Source organism: Camelus ferus, chromosome 20 (assembly GCF_009834535.1).
Source record: "Camelus ferus isolate YT-003-E chromosome 20, BCGSAC_Cfer_1.0, whole genome shotgun sequence".
NCBI lineage: Eukaryota > Metazoa > Chordata > Mammalia > Artiodactyla > Camelidae > Camelus > Camelus ferus.
The window spans coordinates 22771282-22794811 of NC_045715.1; the positions used below are offsets into that span (position 1 = coordinate 22771282).

The 23530-nt window shown below is 36.4% G+C and overlaps 1 protein-coding gene across 1 annotated transcript in view; it reads right to left on the minus strand.

Annotated features, from left to right (window-relative positions):
* The window catches only part of LOC102523571 (diphosphoinositol polyphosphate phosphohydrolase 1), an 89312-nt gene that overhangs the window by 8918 nt on the left and 56864 nt on the right, over positions 1-23530 (minus strand). The window contains exons 3-4 of the mRNA XM_032462862.1: positions 3794-3838; positions 2571-2655 (exon numbers count right to left, since the gene is read on the minus strand). Of these exons, the coding sequence (XP_032318753.1) occupies positions 2571-2655; positions 3794-3838 (130 nt within the window). The remainder of the gene's footprint in view (positions 1-2570; positions 2656-3793; positions 3839-23530) is intronic.

Genomic DNA, 23530 nt, shown 5'->3' on the forward strand with positions numbered 1-23530 from the left:
TTAGCATGCACAAGGTCCTGGGTTCAATCCCCCAGTACCTTCATTAAAGAAAAAAAAAAAAAAGAAAAGAAAAGAAAAAAGAGGAAAAAATAATCCCAACACAATTACTATTAACTTTTCAGTGTATCTTAATTTTTTTTTCAAATGCATGTTTTAAAATCCTTTATTTTTTTTTCTTACAAAAGTAACAAAAGATCATTGGGCTAAAATTGGGAAAACGGAAGAAAGCATAAAGAATAAGATAATTACCCATAATCTTATAAACCAGAAATAACCACTCTCAATACCTTACTGCATTTGCTTTTCTTTCGTCTTATTTGCAAAGACACAGTAATTGAACAACTGTAATTATGATCATGCTTTAAGGTGCTCCGAATCCTCAGAGGCTCCGATGAAGTGTTGTTCTTATGAACATGGACACTGAAGCTAATATGCTGGGCTCCAATCATATCACTGGCTCTAATGAGCTGTGAAGCTTTGGGCAAGTTACTGAACCTCTCTGTGCCCCACTTTCCTCATCTATAAAATAGAGATAATAAATAGTACCTATCTCACAAGTCTGTTGTGAGGGTTAATGTGTAAAGCATTTGAACAACAGCTGGTACAGAGTACATGCTGTAAGAGTTGCTTTTTTATTATTATTATTATTATTATTATTATTAGTTGTTGTTGTTGTTGTTGTTGTTGTTATTGCTTCTTTTCTACCTCACATTGTTTCTTAAGCACTCTTCTCTGCTGTAAAAAGTATGCCATTTAATAGCTGCATTATTACATCATAATATCTAGCATGGATGTAATGTCATTTATTTAACAATTTCCCTATCATTAGACATCACTAGTCTGAAATTTATTTATTATAAATAATGCTACAATTCAAAAAATCTTTTTTTTTTAAACTCTCAGGGAAAGATCCTTAGAACTGAGATGATAAGAAAGAACATTTGAACTCTACAGAGCTTGTGATATATACTGTCAAAGTGCTTTCCGGAAAGGCTGTACCGATCCCCAGTCCTGCTTGTGTGTGTCAGGATGCTGGCCTCACCACACTCCTGCCAGTACTGTTAATGATTTTTTATCATTGCCAGTTCTTAAGGTGAAAACCAGTACCTCATCTTTGTTTTCATTTCAAATTTCTATTTGAATGTAGCTCTAATTAGCGTATATCTAATCTTATACCCTGTTTTCATTCACTAACACAGTTTCATAATCACTTTCCCATGGTATATAGCTTTCAAATGCGTATGTGTAACAGCTGCACAACATTCCATCAGATGAATGGACCTTATCATTTGCTGAGTTGTACATTCAAGACCCAATTTTTCATCTGATGAAGGCTCATCTGAAGGAAGGCTTATAAACTTATTCCCCATATTTTAGATCATTTCATTAGGGTCAATTCTCAGAAGTGGTAGTACAAGGCTTATTTGGATATTAGTATAGTAATTGTACCTTAAAATCAGTATTACAAGTGTGTGACCCCCATCCGACAGTGTACTTTGAGGACAGGGCCTCATCACACTGATCTCTCTCTTTTTCAGGCCCCAGCATTGGCTGTCAAGGAATCTATTGTTAATACATCCCATCCCAGCTGAATTATCTATACTTAAGCTTATTGCATTCTTACTAAATACAAAGCAATTAAAAGCTGAAGGGCTATGAAATATCCAGATCAACAATGTGATGGGCATGGTGGCAAAGCACATACTAGCAATAAAGGGAGAGGGTTTGGCAAGTGAATTTTATTGGTTTGTCAATTTATAGTAGAAATTAGTATTACACTTTTCTAGAATATACTTTCCTTCAGAGCTAAAAGATTAGACCATGAGCCAACCATTAATCACCTCAATTTTTAGCTCAAAAGATATACACACAATAATGATCTGAGATCAAAGGAAACCATTCCTTAGGAGAAAGCTGGGTGTACCCGAAGGGTTACATGAATATAACTGGAAACTACTCTCACTACTCTGAACCTACTGTATGACTCTGGAGAGAGGGGCTCACATCGTCAAACCAACAGTTTTCTCCAACAATATGAATATGCATCACAAGGAACAGCCAAGGTCTTGTTCTCGTCTGGGATTTGCTGCCAGCAGCAGGCCTCGCATTGTGGAGGCCTTCATCAATTATCTGCTCAGAAGGATCTAATTTGGTTTTAGAAACAACATGCTTTATTTTTATGAGCCATGTTTCTAACTGTTGACTTTGTACAACCCAACTTTGGCTTCCTTTTAAACATTTCAAAATACTACCTTTCACAAATTCAAAAATGGACATGCCCGTTTAAACACATCCTTCTGTTATTTCTTGTTTTGTTTTGTTTGTTTGTTTGTTTGTTTGTTTAGTTTAGGCGGGGAAGGTAATTAAGTTTACTTATTTATTTTTAGAGGAGGTGCCAGGGATTGAACCCAGGATCTCGTGCATGCCAAGCATGCACTCTACTGCTTGAGCTACACCCTTCCCCTGTTATTTCTTTTATCAGGCTCCTGTTTGTGGTTCTGGGTAATGACCTATGGCATGGCAAGGGCTGGTGTGAGGAGCTCTTTGGAGGCTATCAGGGGCCGACTTACCAATGTTAACTGAGTCTTCCCAGTCTTCCAGCACTTCCGTGACAATGAGCACATAGACATACGTTCTGTGCTTCCTCTCCTGGTTCTGAAGGGCAGAGAGAGAAGGGTAAAGGGTTTTTCCTTACAGAGCTGAGGTTACATAAATGAAACACACTCTTATGCATAAGTCCAGAGAGCTCAGACACAAGGATTCCTTTTACTTTTTATTGTCCTACAATCAGATATGAAATAATGCCAGCTGGCCTATTTAAAATATGCCACACTTGAATTTGAGGGTGTGCTCTTCACCACTCTCTTTTTTCCTTCTTCCCTGAAGTGCAACTTCTCAGGAATACTGAGAGATGGATTCAGGACCCCTTGAGAAAAAGGCACCAAAGTAAATTTAACTTGCTAGAACATCAGAACGGAAGAGACTGGATGGGCAGGGGCTCCATCAATGCAAGTAAGCTGATTATGTCACACATCTCCCCCTCTCCTACTAACCCTGCTCATCTTCATTCCCTCATTTCTTCTTTCTCAAATCTCAACTCCAGCCTATGTCCTTGCTTCTCTCTTTTGCTATAGCTACTTATCTTCTATTTTCCATCTGTCTCCTCTATACTTGTCTATGCCTCCTCACATTTTTGGAGAAGAGGAAGAGAGGCAAGGATGGGAAAAGCAATTCTTAAAAATAATTCTAGTTGTTTGAGATCATGGGATTTTAAAAAAGAAAGTGCGTTATTCTCTGCTGACACTGCACTGTTTTGAAAACAAAGTGAAACAAAGATGGCATCTTTCCTAGATTAAGACTGCAGTGGACAATGCATACATCTTCCCAAAATTCATATGTTGAAATCCTTATCCCCAAGGTAATGGTGTTAGGAGGTGGGGCCTTAGGGAGGTGACTGGGTTATGACAGAAGACCCTCATGAATGGAATCAGTGCCCCTATAAAAAAGCCCCAGAGACATTCCCTGTTCTGCCAGGTGAGAAAACAGAGAGAAACAGCTGTCTATGAACCAGGAAGTGGGTCCTAAGCAGACAATGAATCCACTGGCGCCTTGATCTCGGAATTTCTAGCTTCTTGAACTTTGAGAAATCAATTTCTACTGTGTATAAGCCACTATGAGAAATCAATTTCTACTGTTTATGCTATTTTGTTACATCAGCCTGAATGGACTAAGATAAAGGTATATGTGGTTATTAATATGATACCAATTGCACCAAAGATTTTAACAGGCTTACCTCAAAAATTCCAACTAATCTTCCCAATGTCCCTTTTACTCCAGCCTGAAGAGTAAAAAAGAAAAAATCACACATTAATATTGCTTACATTGCTGGTGTTATTCTGAATCTTCTTGGGCAATTTGTAAAACAGAAATAAACAAACGGACACAGCTCAGGCGGACTCCAGGCCCGTGAGGGTCCTACCAGTGTTTCCTCTGTGTCACAGACCGACAACAGCAGAGTATACTCTAGGGAGGGAGGATTCTTCTCATCTCCTCCCTGTCTCTCTCACCACTGCAAAACTGGCTAAACAGAGCAAGATAATCAAGGCCATAGTTATACTAAAGATATTTTGAGGTATGAATTACCTCACTCATTTACCCATTCAACCAATTACACTGAACACCAAATTTGAGCCAGATAACTGTGTAGATGCCAGAGGTAGAGTGATGAATAGCCTAGACCACAAGGTCCATGAGAGCCAGGCGATCCTTATCTGACTTGTTCTTGGCTCTCTGTACACAGTATGCCCAGATCAGAGCTCAGCACCCTGCACGAGCTCAGTAAAGCATCAGTCAACAAAACATAAATATAAAAAGAAATGCACAGAGCACGTGATCGACAGAGAATGATGGGGAGGGGGCAACTTTTTACAGTGGTTAGGTCTTTGTAGTATATAGTCTGTATCTCCCATTAGCCCTTTGGTAATTTTTTTTTTTTTTTTTTTTTTTAAGATCTGTGTCTTTCTGGTGCATTACAGGTGAAATTTTCACTCTATTCCAATTTACTAATTTTCTTTTCAACCATATCCAGGCTAGAGTTATCTATTTCTAGTCCATTATTTATCTGATATTGCTCATTTTTATTTGTTCTTTACATATCCATCTGTTTCCATTATGTACATCTTTGTTTCCATGGTTTTTTGTTCTTTTAAAAATGAAGCTATTCTAACACTGTAAATAAACTACACTTCAATAAAAAATAAGAATAAAAAAATAGAAATTATTCCTCTGTTTACTTTTTGAACATCCTGAAGATATTTAAGTTATCTGTCAGACCATGCTATAAAATTCATTTCACCTAAAGTAAATTCACATTCCAATTGGTGAAGAGCTTACTTGTGATGCTGCCATTACCATGTTTGCTAGAGCCAGGTCTTAAAGCCATAATTCAGGGTTCCTGTCCCAAGGTAATATAGGGAATACTGCAGATAGGCCCTGGAATCAGAAGATGCCTTGGCCCCATCCTTTACTGTCCACCGCATCTATGTCTTTTCCCGACCTAGACCCATGTCTTTCTAAAAGTCTCAGCTGTTGGTGTCTTTTCCATTGAGCACTTGGCCTCCCCCTTAATCCAAGGGCTCCAACCATCAGCCACCCAAGGACACACAGGCTGCAATTTTCCCATCCTGTTCTGTAATTCTGCTCTATTTCTGATCTATGGAGGCATCCACCTTGCTTCTGAGTCAGGTTATGTCTTTTTTTAGCTTTTGACTGTTTTATCTATCTCTGCTAGGAGCAGAAGGGGTGAGAGATAAGGGAAGGATTTCCCTGGAAATACCTGGGACTGTGGTAACTTTTTTCCTGTTACTACTGCCATGTTATTTTATATAATAAATTAAAAATTAAGGCAAATATACTTTCCAAAGATAGCAGGTACTCAGTAAGTCTGTACAGAATGAACAAAAATTTTAAATAAGTACTCCAAAAGTTCTTTAGAGATATTTAAGAATAGAAACAATAAAAGCCAATTTAAAGGTCTAGATTCTTGGATGAGCTATATTTTGAAATTTTTTGCTAACTATCCATCAAGGAATTCTTTTTTTTAATGGTAAGATTATTTGAAAGTATATATTATTTTATATTCTGAAAACTACATATTCCTTTGATTTTCTACCTAGGTCTATATAGGAATATATAGACATATCTTAAGTAAAATAATTTATATTCTCCATGTATTATGCTTCTCTGGATAAACGCAAAACAATATAGCATAACTCAAATGAAAGAGCAAGTGGCATATAAGTCTTCATTTTTACAAAAGAGTAAGAGATTTAAGCTTCTGTGTGTTTTAACTTTTTCTAATCTAAAGTTTCTCAGATCTTCTATTTTAACTGTTAGAGCAGACAGATAGCTACACATGGGCAAAGAAAAGGGGGCACCGGCCAAATGGTAGGAAACCATATATCTTGTGAACAATGGTGGGGGTAGTGGTGGTGGGGTGTCCTTGAGCAGGCAAAGAAAAGCAGGAACCTCCAGGCTGATAAGAAACCACACATTTTGGGTTGACAACTGTCCTGGAGGCAGACAAAGAAAGGTGGGATAAGGCAGGAATCTCTCACATTTTGCTCATTATGCCCTCATTACAATAAAATTAGCCTTGCAGGTAAGAAATATGCATCATGCACCAACACCATGACACTTCCGATCAAGACTAAATAAGGACAAAAATTCCTCCTCCCCTTGGGAAGGTGGAGCTGGCATGAAAATCAGGACATACAATCCCAAACCACCCCCTCCCCAATGAATATTATGTCCATTCATTTTTTTCACCCCATAAAACCAGCTTGCCAAAGAAACTCAGCACAGTTCCTCACCAGTCTGACCACTCTCCCCCTTAACTCAATCACTTTACTTTCTTGACCTCCACAGCTCATCTCTGAATGTTAAGGAATTCTTTTACTTTCTCTCACCAACATGCCTGTTTCTTTCCCCATTCTTTTCCCCGCGTGGCTTTTGGTCTACCTGAAAGGAAAATACCTTTTCTTATTTAAATTGCTTTTTTACATTTTTAGAAATAATTGCACTTCACAGCCACCTAAGACTAGCTAGACTGTATTTCATGAATTAATCAATGAAGTTGCCTAAACAAGTGGGTTGAGCTGGCAGGCTATCCTCATCTGGAAAGTCAACTCCATACTCTGATCCTAGGCAGCCCAAACATGCTCAGATTAGCTCCTGAGATGTGTCACCTGTGCTTCTGCCACAGGCCTCCACTGACAGAGTCTGGGAGTAGAGCTATCAGGCTTCGAAAGCAGGAGGCCAGGGGTGGGGGTGTTGGGAGAGGTCAGGGGCAGCACAAGGAAAGATTCATAGAGGTTCACAGAAGACATCATTCATACTTCTCTTCTGCTAAGTGGATAAAGAGTTCTCCTTAGCAGTCACTGTCCAATATTTTTTTCTCCCTAAACCAAAAGTGCAGAAAAGGAAACAATCTCCACATTTTAAGGGCACAAATCAACTTAATAATATTATGGCAACACAATATAACTTACTTAAAACTTTTAGTTTTAGTAACTTCTGTATTCAACACTAACATACATGATTTACTCTATGTCAGAGGCAGTTAGGAAAAACATAAAAGCATTTTTCTTAATGAAATAGATGCATTTTTATAGTTTAGTGTAAATCAAATAATGCTGCCATCTGTACAGTGAAATTTAGTGGCACTTATTTTCACTTCTATTAATCTAATTAATCACTTCCAATCAGTAATAGCTTTATCTATTCCTTAATTTTCCTTCAAATTTTATTTTAATACTTGGAGGATCTACTTGGGAAATTCTATCTAAGGTGATCCTACCAATGATTGATTATGATAAAAAGTAAAGAAATATTCCTGTATTTATCAGGATTTAAAACTGGGCTTTAGCATTTTTCTTAGGAGGAGGCTCCTCTTTAGTAAGAAAGAATTTCAGTTCTTTAAAGTCATAGTGATAAGAGAAAGATTCCTCACAGGCAAAGATCCTCCAAGACAGAGTTCATTGTAACTATTTAACTTTTCCCCAACCTTTCACAGTCCAACTTTCACCTCCAAGCTCTCAAATGCTGCCACAAGCAACTGGAGAGAGATATTTTTATCTCTCACATGATTCTTGCACACAGGTCAGGGTAGGTGTCAGGGTCACATTTGACAGACAGACATCTGGCTCAGACGTTTGGGGATAAGATTTGATTCGGGCAGGGTACATGTCAGTTTGGTCCAGTCAGGGTGCTGCTATAGACTTGTTTTTCTCAAAATCCTATGAAAGCAGTTATGATTTCAATCTATACGTCAAAGGTCTCTAATCCAGAGGGGTCTTTATTTAAAAGCCCATCTTAGCTGGTAGTAAGAATTCCAAATAGAATATCTACTGCCCTTCGTTATTCAACCATATGTAGGTAAGTGCTTTCTTGAACTTCAAAGTATACAACAGCAATTCTAACACTTGAGGTCTAGTTAACAAAAATTATCTAAGCAATTGCCTACTTTTTAAAAAGGAAAAAACACAAATGTCTCTTTTCCTTTTGGGGTGTTTACTGAGATTGGAAGTATTTATCTGGAAAGGGTGGACTGACCAGGGAGACTCCTGTGTCCCCTCTTTCTCTCTAGCAGTCTCCCAGGGTGCATACCTGAGGCCCAGGCAGAGGCACTGATGTGATGGGCCTTTGAGACTGCCCCTAAAATGACCTCCCACCACAAAGAACCCTAGCTTTGTTGCTTAGTTTGGACGGGCACAAAGTGGATCATCACCTTCTGAAACTTGTTTTTCACTCTAGGGTGGACACTGGCAGACAATGATAGCTATCTAGCTCACAAGCATTCTCCCTTCCTCCTTGCTACCAGTAAAACCCAATTCTGGGTCAATGGCTGAGAGGATGTCTCTCTGAGGCTTCCGGAAAGATTTCCCACCATGATTAAGAAGAGCTGTACAAAAAGAAACCCTATACCTCCTTGCTTGTCAGGTGGGGACCTGAAACTTGGAGCTGCTACAGTCATCTTGTGATTGTCAGGGGAAGGCCAAGAGAATCAGTGAGAAGCTGAACCAAAGTCCTGACTGCTGAGCTGCTGAAGCAACAGGGTAACAGCCAATCTCTGACTTCCTATGTGAGAAAAAGAACCAGTGCTGTTAAAGCCACTTTGTCAGGTGTGCTGCTAGCGGTATCTGAAAGCTTCCTGATACTTCGATTTAAAGGGCAGCTTTTTGAGGAAGACTGTACATCCCAAAACAAAAATTCTGAACATTCAAGGGAGCTGTAGTATAAAACCTTTCTCTATTAAAGCAATAAGCCTAGGCCCAAAAGGAACTCAGGGGAGCAACTCTAATGCAAGTGTCTATATGAGGAAACCCATGAACAAAAATATATAGTCTTCTATATACATAACTTTCTGTAGCCACCAGATTTACCAATTATAGAAGGAAAGAATCACAGTGAAGACAGATGGAAGTAGATGAGAAGCCAGTGTTAAGTCCACGTCTACCTGCTTTCTAATAAAATCATCTAGGGCTCAAAGAAGTGAATGGTTGCATCCTGTAAGTCATGATATGGAGTGTTTTCATAATTGTTCAGCTCTATTTGCTTACTGTTTTTTATTGTGATTTGTGCTTTAATTCAAGGATTACTTAGATCATTTTTTTCTGTTTCCAAGCATGTCTCTCTCTGTGTAAAGCTGGCCCTATTGTTGGTTTCTAATGATGCTCTGGGATTTTTAATACCTCCTTTATGGCTTCATATAGGGGTACTTTTTATAATTCTTTCATGTGTGCTTGAAAATTTTATATATTCTTTGTTGGATGCAAAGTTATCCTTCAATTTAGCTATGTGATCAAACTTGTTAATTGTGTTAATCCTTTTCTGTCGCTTTTTCTATCAATTTCTAAATAAGATGTTTTAAAGTCTTCAATATAGCTGTAGATTTGTCAGCTTTTCCCCAGCTTTTTTTGCTTTATGTAGATGAAGAGTGTGCTAGGTGCACACAAGTTCATGACTGCTATACTGTCTTAGATTGTTCCTTTTATCAATGTTAAATGTCCCTCTTATCCCTTTGATGTTTTTCACCTAAATTCTATCTTGCCTGATATTACAATTACTATCTCAGTTTTCTTTTGGTTAGTATTTGCCTGATACATCTTTTTCCAGCCCTCCAGTTTTAATCATTCAGTAGTGCTGTGTTTGAAGACAACAAATGGCGTTTTATTTCCTTTTTAACCCAAGTATGTGTCTATTAATTACTAAGTGTAACTAAGTGTAATCAAGTTACATTTACTGTGATTTAACCTGGAAACTTAGCTTTATATTGAGCCACATGGAGTCCCTTCAAGATGAGTTAGAATGAGAATCCTTAAATTTACTTCCTGTGTAGTGAGCTCTACACTAGGCAGTTTGCATTTGTAAACTCAGTGAATTAAGAGGAAACTGTTAAGTGGCACCTCAGCCAGATAAATTAAACCTAACCAGGGCCACTGACTGTTGGTAGTTTAAATACTGAGGAGTCTCCAGAGGCAAGGACTGCATTTAGTATTTGCTGAAGCCATTGTGAATTGTACTGGAGTCAACAGAATATACTTCCTAATGACTAAAACTCCTTTCCTGGAATGTGGAGCTGGATGCGAAAGCAAATACAACTGTTTTGGAAGAGTCATCTGGACTCAATTCATTTAGCAGAAGGCAACTGGCTCCTATCCCAGTAATTCAGTCTCTATTCAGGGTTTCAACACAAACTAGCTCAAATGCAGTACTATATTCTCTAACTGTGCAGATTCTAATCTCTACACTAAACCACTGAATTAACTATTCATCAGTGGGTAGCATTCAGTTATGTGTGATAATGTAGACAGATAAATTGAGTAAAAAGGTATCTTTTTATTCCAATTTTTAAAAACAATGGATGAAAGATAATTAAGGAGTAGTTATTTGCAGAAAAATAGCTAACCTTTAAATTAGGTTCTCCTAGCAAGTTTAAAATGAATAATAAACAATAAATAATAAATAAAATATCAATTCCTTGACTGAAGTGTGATTTTTTAAAAAAAGTTACTAATGTTTAAGATAAATCATAAATAAAGATGATTGAATTTACAAAACTGTGACCCACTGGTAATCTTTTTGAGGGGAGATATATCTATTGAAAGTAAGATATTTCTGTTTAGTATCTTAGATGATTAGCCTGAAGAAATAAAAACATTTATAGTATTACTGCAGAGTCAAAGGAAAAGGGAGGAGATCTGATTCTAAAAATTAAAAAAAAATTTTAATGTACTGGTATATTGTTTTATCACACTTTGCAGATATTGCATTCTCTTTACAAATTGAAGATTTTGTTGCAAATCTGCATTGAGCAAGTGTATCAGTGCCATTTTTCCCACAGCATTTGCTCTTTGTGTTTCTGTGTCACACTTTGGTAATTTCTTGAAATATTTCAAACTTTCCCATTATTATTATATTTGTCATGGTGATCTTCGATGATACTTCTACAACTTGCTGAAGGTTCAGCATCTTTTAGCAATAAAGTATTTTAACATTAATGTATATTGTTTTTTTAGACACAATGCCACTGCACAATTAACAGACTACAGTATAGTGTAAACTTTTACATGACCTGGAAAACCAAAAAATTTGTGTGACTTGCTCTATTGTGGTATCTGCTTTATTGTATGGTCTGGAACTGAACCCACAGTAGCTCTGGGGTATGCCTATAGTGGTAGACTGACTAAGCATATTACATCTTCTTTTTCCTAAGACCTTATTAAATTGAAAGTAGAGCAATAAGATTGGAAAGGAACTATTGGAGGAAGGAGATTTCAAAAAAAATTCCAAGAAGATGCAAAGTGATGAATGAGGGTTGAAAGATGAAGAAAGGCAAGAGAAGCCAGCTCAGCTTCCAGGTTCTGGAGAGGTTCCAGGACAGAATATGGCAGGAACACAGAGTGGAAGTGAGACGGGGTCCTGAAAGGCACAGGTCTAAATACTAAACAACTACGCCCCAACACGGAGAATGGTCTGGGCCCAGTCACCTATCACCCAGACAACTCTGAGGGCTCTAAAGAAAGCAGAAAAACAGAAAAACTGGGAGGAACTACTGTAGCTTATACATCTATCAGCACTCCCAGAATAAAGTTCTCCTATTGTGACACTCTTTTAGAAAGCCCCTAGCACAACTGCTCCACTTCCTCCCAGTCACTCTATACACCCGCCCATTTACACAGAGCTCCCACTCAGTGCTACTGCTGCCTGACTCTAACATCCAAGGAAAGATCAAAATAGGCAAATGAAAACTGGCTCTGATTAAAAGGAAAATTCAAGGAAACAGAAGAAAACTTGGGGAAATTATTCTTTAAAGAAATTCCAGAAGCTATGGCATCCTAAAGAAGAGTGAAATGTAGTAAAAGCAAACAACAATAAAAATGGTGTCTTAGACCTTGAAAGTATGACTGTTGAAATAAAACACTGATTAGAAGGGTTAGAAGTCAATGAAACTTCCCAAAATATAGAAAACAAAGAGATGAAAAATATGACCAGGAAAGAATAAGAATAAAGGCTCAATCTAGAGGGCCTAATATCTAATCAACAGAAATTACAGACAAACCACTGAGAAGTTTCAAAACCCCAGGGATAAAGGGATAGAAAATAGGTTATCTCCAGAGGAATGAGAACTAAGCCAGTATGAGACTTACTAACTACAACAACATTGACAATAATACTCTTAATTTTAAGGGAAAATGATTTTCAATAAAAAATTCTATTTAGCAAAAACTTCAGTGAGAATGAAAGTGTGAGGCAAGAAATAAGATATTACCTACTGTGTATTTTTCCTTAGGGAATTACTTAAGGAATGCCTGAAGTTAAGAGTTCTGAAGAAAAGAACTGTTCAAGGGGTCTTATGTAAATCATTCATGTGTGAAGAAAAACATTTTTTAAAACATGTAATGATTCTCTGTACTTTTCTTATAAATAATTATCCACTCTATTATAGTCAACCAATAATGAATGAGAAAAAAAAGCACACAAGAAACAGGAATACATTGGGGGGGGGGAATAGCTGAGATTAATGAAAGCAATAAAATTATTGGCCTTAAATATGGCTGTTGTCAATATAACAAATGACAACTTTTTGTATCTTTAAGAACAGTATCTTAATCATAATGATAACCTACACCTAAAGATACAAACTGAAACAAAATGAGAGTTGGGCAGTAAGAAGATACTCGTTTCTATATTTTAGATTGGGGTAGGGGTGTGTGTAAGTAGATTGTTTTGTTTGGCTGGAAAAAATAAATACTTGTTCAAATGTGTTATTTAAAGTAAAAGAGATTCTAGTTTCTGGTCCAGCATGTAAGGAGCTTAGAAGTTCCCACTCTGTCATAACAATGAATGAAAAGCTGAACAAACTGAAAAAATAACAACTCTTCTTAGATTCATCAGAAAAGTGAAGTCACAGGGCAAACCACTGCCCTCTAAATTGGAAAGACAGTTAGCCAGATCAGAGAATCACAACTTACCAGAGCAGAAACCACCAAGGGAAGGGAGTTGGGGGGTGTGGGATGAGGTGGGAAAAGAAACCTAAACTGTAACTGATGAATCATTGGAATTTCTGAGAGTTAAAAACTTTGGGGGGGGGGGGACCACCACACTTTTGTGTATTTTACCTCCAGGAGCTCTACCCAGGTTTTCACAGTGAATACTGGAGAAAAATCCCCTCCTGCTTCTGGAGAGGTGAAAAATATTCATTTAGAAATACTCCAGAACATTCTATCCTTAACAAGCCCTGCCTTCTAATAGCCAACTATTTTATAAGAGCCTAACCTATTAGAGTTTTGTCTGAGTCTAGCCAACCTGGGGGAAGGGAAATACCCAATTCCAGCCCCACAGCCATCCTGTTCCACATTAAGTGGGAGTCAGTGGGAAGGAGCTGGAAATACTGAGAAGCACTTGTGAAGTTCACAGGCCAGGGGGATAGGCTCACTAAAAAAGACTGAGACCTAATCATCAGACTACAGAATGCACACCTTACCACCATATTACTAAAGGTGTATTTACCAGAAGTCCTTATTATCCAGTATATCATGTTTAGCTTTCAACAAAAAAATTACAGTCTTACAAAGAAGAAAACACACATTTTGAAGACACAGAAAAGCATCAGAGCCAGGCTCAGATATGGTAGGGACGTTGAAGTTATCAGACCATGAAAAAACAACCATGATTAATATGCTAAGGATTCTAATGGGAAAAGTAAAAACCAGTGGGTAATATAAGCAGAGACACAGAAATTCTAAAAATGAATAAAAAAGTAATGCTATAGATCAAACACACTGTTAACAGAAAAGAAGAATACCACTGACAGGCTCACTAGTAGATCAGACAAAGAAAAGAAACCTCGAACCTGAGGATATGTCAATAGAAACTTTCAAAACTGAAATGCAAACAAAAAAATATTAGGGGAAGAAACCTACACAGAACAGAATATCCAAGAACTGTGAGATAACTATAAAAGGCGTAATGCTGTATAATGGGAAAACCAGAATAAGACAGACAAAGGAATAGAAACAATATTTGAAGCAATAATGTCTGAGAATTTCACCAAATTAATGTCAGACACAAAAACAATAGATCTAGGAAGCTCTACCAGGATAAATGCACAAAAAGTTACACCTAGCTAGACATATTCAAATTGCAAAAAAAAATCAAAGTTAAAGAAAAAATTTTGAAAGAAGCTAAAGGAGGGAAAAAAACAGCTTACCTATAGAGGAATCAAGTTAAGAATTATATCCAACTTCTCCTCAGAAACCATGCAAACAAGAAGAGAGTGGTGGAGTGAAATACTTAACTTGTTAAAAAGAGAAAACCACTAACCTAGATGTCCTTTAAAGTGAAGGAGAAAAAGACTTTCTTAGACAAACCAAAGTCTGAGAAGGGTAAAAAAGGGTAGAAGACAAAAAGGGAGGGTGAACAAAACAAGGGCAAAAAATAGGTAACAGTATCAAACATGGTAGCTATTAATTCAACTATATCAATAATCAATTTAAACATCAATGATCTAATAAGCATATCAATTAAAAGACAGGTTATCAGAGTGGATCAAAAAATAATATGTTGTCTACAAAAAAATCAAATTTAAAACCACATGTAGATTAAAAGAAAAGGGATGGAGAAAGATATAACATACTAATACAAATAAAAAGAAAACATGAGTAGCAATATTAACTTCAGAGAGAGCAAATTTCAGAGCAAGGAAAATTATCAGAGATAAAGAGTATTTACATAATGCGACGTTAACAGCGTTACATAATGATAAAGTGTTCAATTCTCCAAGAAGAAGGCATAACAATCCTTAAAGTGTATGTGTAACAAGCCTTAAAGTATATGCATCTAACAATAGAGCATCAAAATGTGAAGTAAAAACTGACAGAACTGCAAGAAGTATATGAATCCAATGTCATTAGTTGTAGACTGAAACACCCCTCTATCAGAATTGGACAGATCCAGCAGGCAGAGAAGCCATCAGATGGATCAGACATCTACAGATTACATAATCCAGTAACAGAAGAATACACATTCTTCTCAAATTCACACAGTATAGTCACCAAGATAGACAACATTATGGGCCATAAATTACATCTTAACAAATTTAAAAGTATAGAAATCACAAAATATATGTTCTCAGAACACAATGGGCTTATATGAGCAATCAGTGACATGAAAAATAGCTGGCAATTCCAAAATACTTGAAGATTAAACAACATAATTCTAAGTAACACATAGGTCAAAGAAGAAATCTCAAGGGAAATTTAAAATACTTTGAATTAAATGAACAAACAACTTACCAAAATTTATGGGACACAGTAAGAGCAGGGAAATTCAGAGCACTGAATGCACACATTACATAAGAAAAAAGATCTAAAACCAATCATCTAAGCTTTCACTTTAGTAAATTAGAAAAGGAAGAGTAAATTAAATTCAAAGAAAGGGAAAGAAAATAAGCAATAAAATTAGAGCAGAAATCAATGAATTTCAAAACAGAAGCTCAATAGAGAAAAAACAGGAAAACCAAAAGCTGATTCTTTGGAAGGATCAATACAATCAACAAGTTTCTAACCAGGCTAACCAAGGAAAAAAGAAAGACACAAATTACTAATGTCAGAAATTAAAGATACACCAGAAATTGACACAACATTGTAAACTGACTACATCACAAATTCAATGGACACCAAAAGGATAATAAAGGAATTGTATAAACCAAAGAATACTACATCCACAAATTCAATAATCTAGATGAAACAGACCAATTCCTTCAAAGATACAATCTGCCAAAACTCACACAACAGATAATCTAAATAGGCCTCTGTCTATTAAAGAAATGCAATCAATAATTAATAGCCTTCCAAATAGAAAGCACCAGGCCCAGATAGGTACTGGTGAATTCTACCAAACATTTAAAGAAGAGATTATACCAATTCTCTACAATCTCTTCCAGAAGACAGAAGCAGAGGAAATACTTTCAAAGTCATTCTATGAGGCCATCATTACCCTAATATCAAAACCAGACAAAGACATTACAAGAAAACTACATGCAGTATCTCTCATGAACACAGATGCAAAAACCCTCAACTAAATATCAGCAAGTTGAATCCAACAATGTACAGAAAAAAATCTTACATCATGACCACATGGCATTTATCCCATGTATGCAAGACTGGTTCCATATGAAAGTCAATTAATACAATCCATCAAACTAATAGGCTAAGGAAGGAAAATCACATGATCAAATCAATAGGATGCAGAAAAACGATGTGAAAAAAAACCCCACCTATTCATGATAAAAACTCTTAGTAAAATAGGAATAGAGGGGAAAGTTCTCAACTTGATAAAGAACATCTTTTAAAAAGTCTACAGTTAACATCATAATGAATGGTGAGAAACTAGCTTTCCCACTAAGATCAGGAAGAAGGCAAGGATGTCCCCTCTCACCATTCCTCTTCAACATTTTATTGGAAGTACTAGCTAATGAAATAAGACAACAAAAGGAAAAGACTGGGAAGGAAGAAATAAAAATCTGTTTACAGATGACATGATTGGAAAAAATTGGAAAAAACTGGCAAAACAAAACAAAATAAAACAAAACCCTTGGGGAACTAAGGAGGGATTACAGCAAGGTTGCAGGATGCAAGGTTAATGTACGAAAGTCAACGGCTTTCCTACGTATCAGCAATAAACAAGAGGAATTTGAAATTAAAAACACAATACCATTTACACTAGCACCTCCCAAAAGCTTATATAAATGGAACCTTAAATTATTTTTTGAATTTGCAATTACTGAAGGGGTATTACATCTTCACTCTAGACTACCTGAGAATCTGAAAAATCAGTGTGAAGGATCAGCTTTAAAAAGGAGAGGGGAAGGCAACAAAAGCTTAAGAAAAGCTGGTCTAGCAATTTTAAGTGATTCTGGTGTTCTTTACCTGATCGATCCCCTCAATTTTCTTCACAATAATCGAGCTTTTGTTTTAAGGGCAGAACTGGCAATCTCAGTTTGAAATGACAAAAAAATTTCAATTTGCCAAGTATAGCTGTAAAGGTGATCTTGCTCTTTCTGAAACATTTAATATTGCATATATTTAATTCACTCAACAGAGATGAACAATCTATTTGAAAGCAGTAAGAAACTACAATTATACTTCTTACTCTCAATCTGCTGTTGAATGACATGCATTTTTAAATTTCAGCCATTCTAGTAAGTGTGTAGAGGTCATCTCATTGGATGGCATTAAAGGTAACGAAAAAATTTAAACGTAAAAAAATTACTCAGATAATGTATAAGAGTTAGTATCTTTCAAACATACACATTCAAAAGAAAAAAATGAAAGCTTGAATGGTGTAAAGGCTTAGGTCCGTTTGGCCGAAAGCGCAGATTTAAACCAGATAACCTCGATGTCCTTTTCAACAATGTGATTCTATCACCCTATAAAAATAAATTCCACTTAACATCACAGTCTCTACATAGATAGGCACACCTCCTGTCTAAAGATCTCCTCAGCAAGGTCCTCATTCAGTTCTGTACCCAGAACCTGGTGGTCATACAGCCATAAATAGTTGCTTGTCATTCAGTTCTCATAAATCTCAGTGAAATCATGTCACAGAAAAGCTCTTGGTTGAAAATGATACTCTTCCTTTCTTTAACTGCCTCATTCTCCATTCTAAAAACCCACCTCAAAAACTTAGCTCTTTTTAGTGTTTTTATGGCTTATGTTGAAACCAAAACCATATCTGTCCTAGGGTTTGACATGGAGCCCTACCAAGTCTCTCAACTGATAAAACACGCTGTTCAGATAACATCCTAAACTACCCACTTAAGTCACTCCTTAACTCCAAACGGGAGTATAGAGAAATAAAAATCAAGCCAAATAAAATGAACAAGTGCCACCTCATCTAAAGGACAGAACTGTTTAGTATGGCAGAACTCTAAATGAGCAAGAATGGCAGGTAGACATAAAAAAAGGTTATTTCATTTGGTACAGATGTAAATGTGTAGACCTGCTGGTTATAGTACGAACACATTATACCTGTTTTTTCAAAGTGTTACTTCCTATCGTCAATAGTATGATATTTCTTCACCAATAAAAGGCAATTGCTATATAAAAACCATTAGGAAAAACCAGCAGGATGGAGTCTCTCTCCTCCAGATTCAATGTCTAAAACTGTATATACCACGGTGATTAGGCAGAGGGAACAGCAAGTCTGTCGTCAGAGGAGCAAAAAGGGTGCTACCATGATGGGAGGAGCACAGTGAGAACAAGAGAGAGGAGTGAGAGATAGGGTACCAGAGGGAGCCAGATCGTAGGCCGTTCTAAGGGTGTTAGCTTAGAAGGCTTGTGAGTGACATCATCTGACCTCCTTTTTTTTTTTTTAAACAGGATCATTTTGCCTGTTGTGTTGAAAATAAATTTAAAGGGGTAAGAATGTGGGTTGGGGGGAGCAGAGGGATCGAGGTGATGGTGGCTGGACCAAGGTGGTAGAGACAGAGATTGTGAGAAGTATTTTGATTCTGCATATATGTGTTTGAAAATAGAGCCAACAGAATTGGCTGATGAACCCAATATACATCTCTCTCTCTCTGTATGTGTGTGTATATATATATACACAGACAGGTAGATGGGTAGGTATGTATTTATTATAGAAGGGAAGTGTGAGTCTGACAAGGCTGAGAACCACTCTGATCTAAGCAACCATTTGCAAATGTATGAAGAGAGGAAGAAGATGGTTAACGGTACATATGAGGGACTGCCATATAATGCCTACATCCTCATTGACACACACAATAAAGGGCACCTACAGGCCAAAGATCTACACAGAAGTAATATGAAACACCCCCCTACCCAGTCTTAGGTTATGTTTTCTAACTATAGAATTATAGTTAGGTTATAGAATCACATTGTTGATTTCTATGTCTTAAAGTGGCCCCCAGACAGGGTAAAGAAGGAGTACATTATGTACACTGTGCCTAACGTAAATCAAACTATAATCTAGGTTCACAAAGAAAAAAGTGATACTCTCTTGCCAGTGCCAATTACTTCCTCTTTAATATTACCTTGTTATTTACCACCAATTCAAACCAACACAGGCCCAATTCCTAAATAATCCAAATTAGCACCAAGGGCTATTCCATTCTGTCCCTACCAGTCCCCCTCCCTAAACCCAACAGGTTCACATTAAATAGCTTAGAATACATTCTCAGGCTCTACAACATTTCTCCTGATAATATCAATGATGCAACTAATATTCATACTATTTATAATATGATAAAGCAAATAATGGTTATTAGAAACCAATAGAAATATTACTAAAAATAGTATCTTAAAAGATACATAAATATAAAAGAAATTAAGAAAAAATTTGTAACGCTAAATTTAAAATGGAAATCATGATTTTTCTCTTTAAAAATGCTTTCTATTACTATCTACTAAAAGGGACTAGCAGCAATGACACCCTAGTAGCAGTGAACACACCCAGCACCCTAACCTTGATTCTAAATAACGTTCTCCACTGAAAGAGAACTCTCTGGAGAAATGGCTGACACCATGTCTGGGACAGGAAAATTCAAAGTGAGTGTGGAATATCTAATTGCATTACAGAGCAAGAAGTACTCAAACAACAAAAGGGTCATGCCAAAAATACACAGGAGGCTGCTTTGAAAGGGTGCATAAGGGCCAAATTTGGGATAATTAAAGCAAAGAGAATAAAGACCGTAACTGATTATAATATACTGAAAAAAAGTCAAAATCCATGTATACAGAGGGGTTATTTAAAATAAGGGGGAAAACGGGGGTGGCGGTGAGAGAGAGAGAAAGAGAAAGCAGGGAGGAAGAGAGCTTTCCTTTAAAGAAGAATTTCAGCTAAAAATAATTAGAAAATCACTGTTCTTCAGTCTCTGGTGTAGTATCTGATTTGGTAAAGATCAGCAGCAGATGCTAAAACTATTAGTTGAAAGATTGTTGGAAGACATGATATTCATACAGTGTGGAGCAACTGTTCAATAGACTACTTACCAATAGACTACTTGCTGCATAAGGAGAAATGTACTTCTACAATGGAGAGATCTGTCAGTTATTACCTGAACATTTTCTCACTAATGGCAAGACAACCTGACATTATGTGCCTCCTGACATTAAGTTCTAGGAAGCATTACCTATGCAGCAACTTAATCAAAAATGCTTATCCTAAATCTAATCAAGCTTCTAGACCCGTGCTATTCAATCTGGTGGTCACCACCCACATGCAACTATTGAACACTTGAAATGTGCCCGGTGTGACTGAGGAAGCGAACTTTAAATTTTATTTAATTTTAATTAATTTAAATAGGAATACATGGCTAATGGCTACCATACTGAAAAACTGCAGATACAGAACATTTCCATCACTTCAGAAAGTTCCACTGGACAACACTGTTTCAGTCTTAAGCTGCTAGAAATACAGAAGATAAGGAAATAAATTAAAGGACACCAGGAAGAAACAACAAAAAGAAAAAACAACCCAAAACCCCAGAACGTGAGACACGTTAAGACAACGATCCTGGACTCTTTTAATAAGTCAGCATCAACATGAGTAGGGTGTGGAGAGGCTGAGATTACAGTTCTATAATACAGCCTCAAATGACATACCACCAATTGTAATGTATGAGGAAACAGATATAATAGACATTTCATGATAATTTGGAACATCTGAATACAGAGTAAATATCATATGATATTACGGAATTATAAATTTTCTTAGGTGTGACAATGATATGTGGTTATGTAGGGAACTGGCCTTATTCTAAAAAGATGCATGCTAAATAGAGAACAGAATTCAGAGGTAATGTCTCAAGATAGCTACAAATTATTTTCAAATAGCATAGCCAAAAGAGGGTAAGATTCTAAACACAGATAAAGCAAATATGCCAAAAGTCAACAGATATTATATCCAGAAGAAGGTATACGGTGTTTGTTTTACTATTTAAAATTTTTACTTAGATGTTTGTAAAATTTCATAATTAAATAGCTGAGGAAAAATAATCAGCCATGGAATTATGGTAATATACCGTTGTCTTTGTACTTCCTGGCCTTTTATTCTGCTAGGAGCATTTTTTTAAATTTATTTTTTATAAATAAATTAGGTTTATTTATTTCTTTATTTTTAGAGGAGGTGCTGGGGATTGAACCCAGGACCTCGTGCATGCTAAGCATGTGCTCTGCCACTTGAGCTGTACCCTCCCTGTGTTTTATTTTTATAATCAGAAAAATGGTGCACTGAAGTAGTCACCAGCTTACTTAATTACTTAATCAAGTAATCAAACTGCCTACACTAATAGCATCACTAAATGCTAGAAGGAATACTTAAAAGCCCTCAGAATAAGAGTCCTGTTCAGATTATATTGTTTACATTCTTAGGATTAAGAATTTTTACAAATCACTCTAATGGAAATTCCTAGTCAAGAGCACCTGTATATTTAAACTAACATGGTCACTAACACAAACATACAATAACATTTTGAATATGACTTTTCATAAAGCCAAGAGTATCTGTTAGGTATTTTTACAAAAGCCAAAATGACAGTCACTAAAAATTCTCAATCATTTTAAGGTTGACTCCAGAAGTAATCGTATAAGTAACCTAGGAGTAGCCATGTACCATTTCCTAACAGCCTAGGGGTAGAGAGGTGCCCTCCTCTGAAAGAAGAGAGAGGCCTCCTTGTTCTGGGGTCAGAGTTGAATTACACTCTTGGTCACGTGAGCACAGAGCAAAAACTGAGCACAGGGATTATCACAGCTGCCTCAGCCAAGCCCTTCACTGGAGGTAGTGTCTATGCCAAGGTCTCCTTTCATCTCTGAACTGTAACTGAGAGGAAGGGCCCTTTCTAAGTTCTCAGCTGCCAGAAACAGGAGATTCAATACGGATTTACTTAAGGGCCTTTGCCAGAGATCTGCAGGATTCAATCTGTCCTCTAACATAAAACGGCCTCACATCAGCTTCCCCAGTAAGATATGGTATGTTTTCTCTGTTCATTTTATACACTAAAAATGACTTTTTTTCCTAAGGAAAAACTCTTAACTTCTTTTGCTATATTTTTGTGTATACACTTTCCTAGGAAGGCAGAATAAATGTATTTCCACACACAAACATGTATGTCCATGATAAGTGAACAAAGGCTTTTTTGAAATGTTTTATCACAGAGGAGTCACATTTCCCATTAAATTCTTTTAAAAAAGAATAAATTATCAGAATAAGATAATTATATGTAATGTGCTAAAAGACATGATTCTTACATTTTATAATGCTGTGAAAAGAAGCTAAAAATATCTTCTTACCAAGCAAAAATAAAGACATGGTAGTACTTACAAAACACCCCTCTTAGGGGAAGTAGCATCCATCACACTGTTATACTTCATAGTCACCTCCTCAAGATCTTGAGTATAGTTGGCACATAATAAGTATTTATGCCTATTTTCTTCCCAACTTCTTATTTTGAAAAACTTCAAACATATAGAAAAACCTTTTGCCTATTTTTGTACCAATTTTAAAGATAAATCTACAGGTGCATACAGCCATACATGTACATTATTATTACTAATTCATATTCATGTGATTTTAAATTCCTTAAAAATTAAATAATGGAAATTCAGAGAATGCTATCTAAATAAAGCCTGCTTTTCAACAAACAAATGGGGTTGTTTTGAGGTCTCTCTTGATTTACAATAATTTACATTTGGATATATTTCCTCTTATTAACAATTCTATTAAACAGTGCAATATCCCTAAGGTTAAAAACCTTTATTTGCCTTCATTTATCATTTAGAAGACTAAAAACAAACTATCTTCTTACAAAAGGTTGGCGCTTATCAGTTTACAGTTTAAAATAAAGTAATAATCTGCAAAATAGCTCATTCAACCTAATTAAGGACACATCTTTTTGGTTGTTTTTCCATTATGAGCCTTTTAGTACTACTACTATTACTGTTTAATCTACCATGAATACAGTATGTTTATTAACATTTTAAAAACAATTTTTAAAAATTAGTTGCCTACCCTGAAAGATCGGGAGATCTCACATAACAATCCAGCTTTCACGCTTCTCTTGAAACATCAGAGGCATACTAGGTCTTAACTGCCACATGAGAAGTGGCTGGGCCTGAGCAGAGGCTGTCTCCTGACAAGGGTAGGCTCTCCCCACTTTGTTAGAGCTGCACCCACCATCAAGTGCCTGTCTACTTCCCTACAAGCTTATGAGCTGGAGACCCCCGATCTATAACATTACTTCCCCCTAGTTTACTTATCATATTGAAATGATTGAAAACATTCTTAATATGATATATATTTTATGGTTAAAATTCTGGATTTTAAAGAAATCATGTTATTTCCCTAATAAATTCTGTGATACCCTATCCCCACCTTCCATTCACAACTGTTCAGGCTGGGCCAAAAAGTAAAGATGAAAATACAACACAGTCAGAGCTTTTTCACTTTT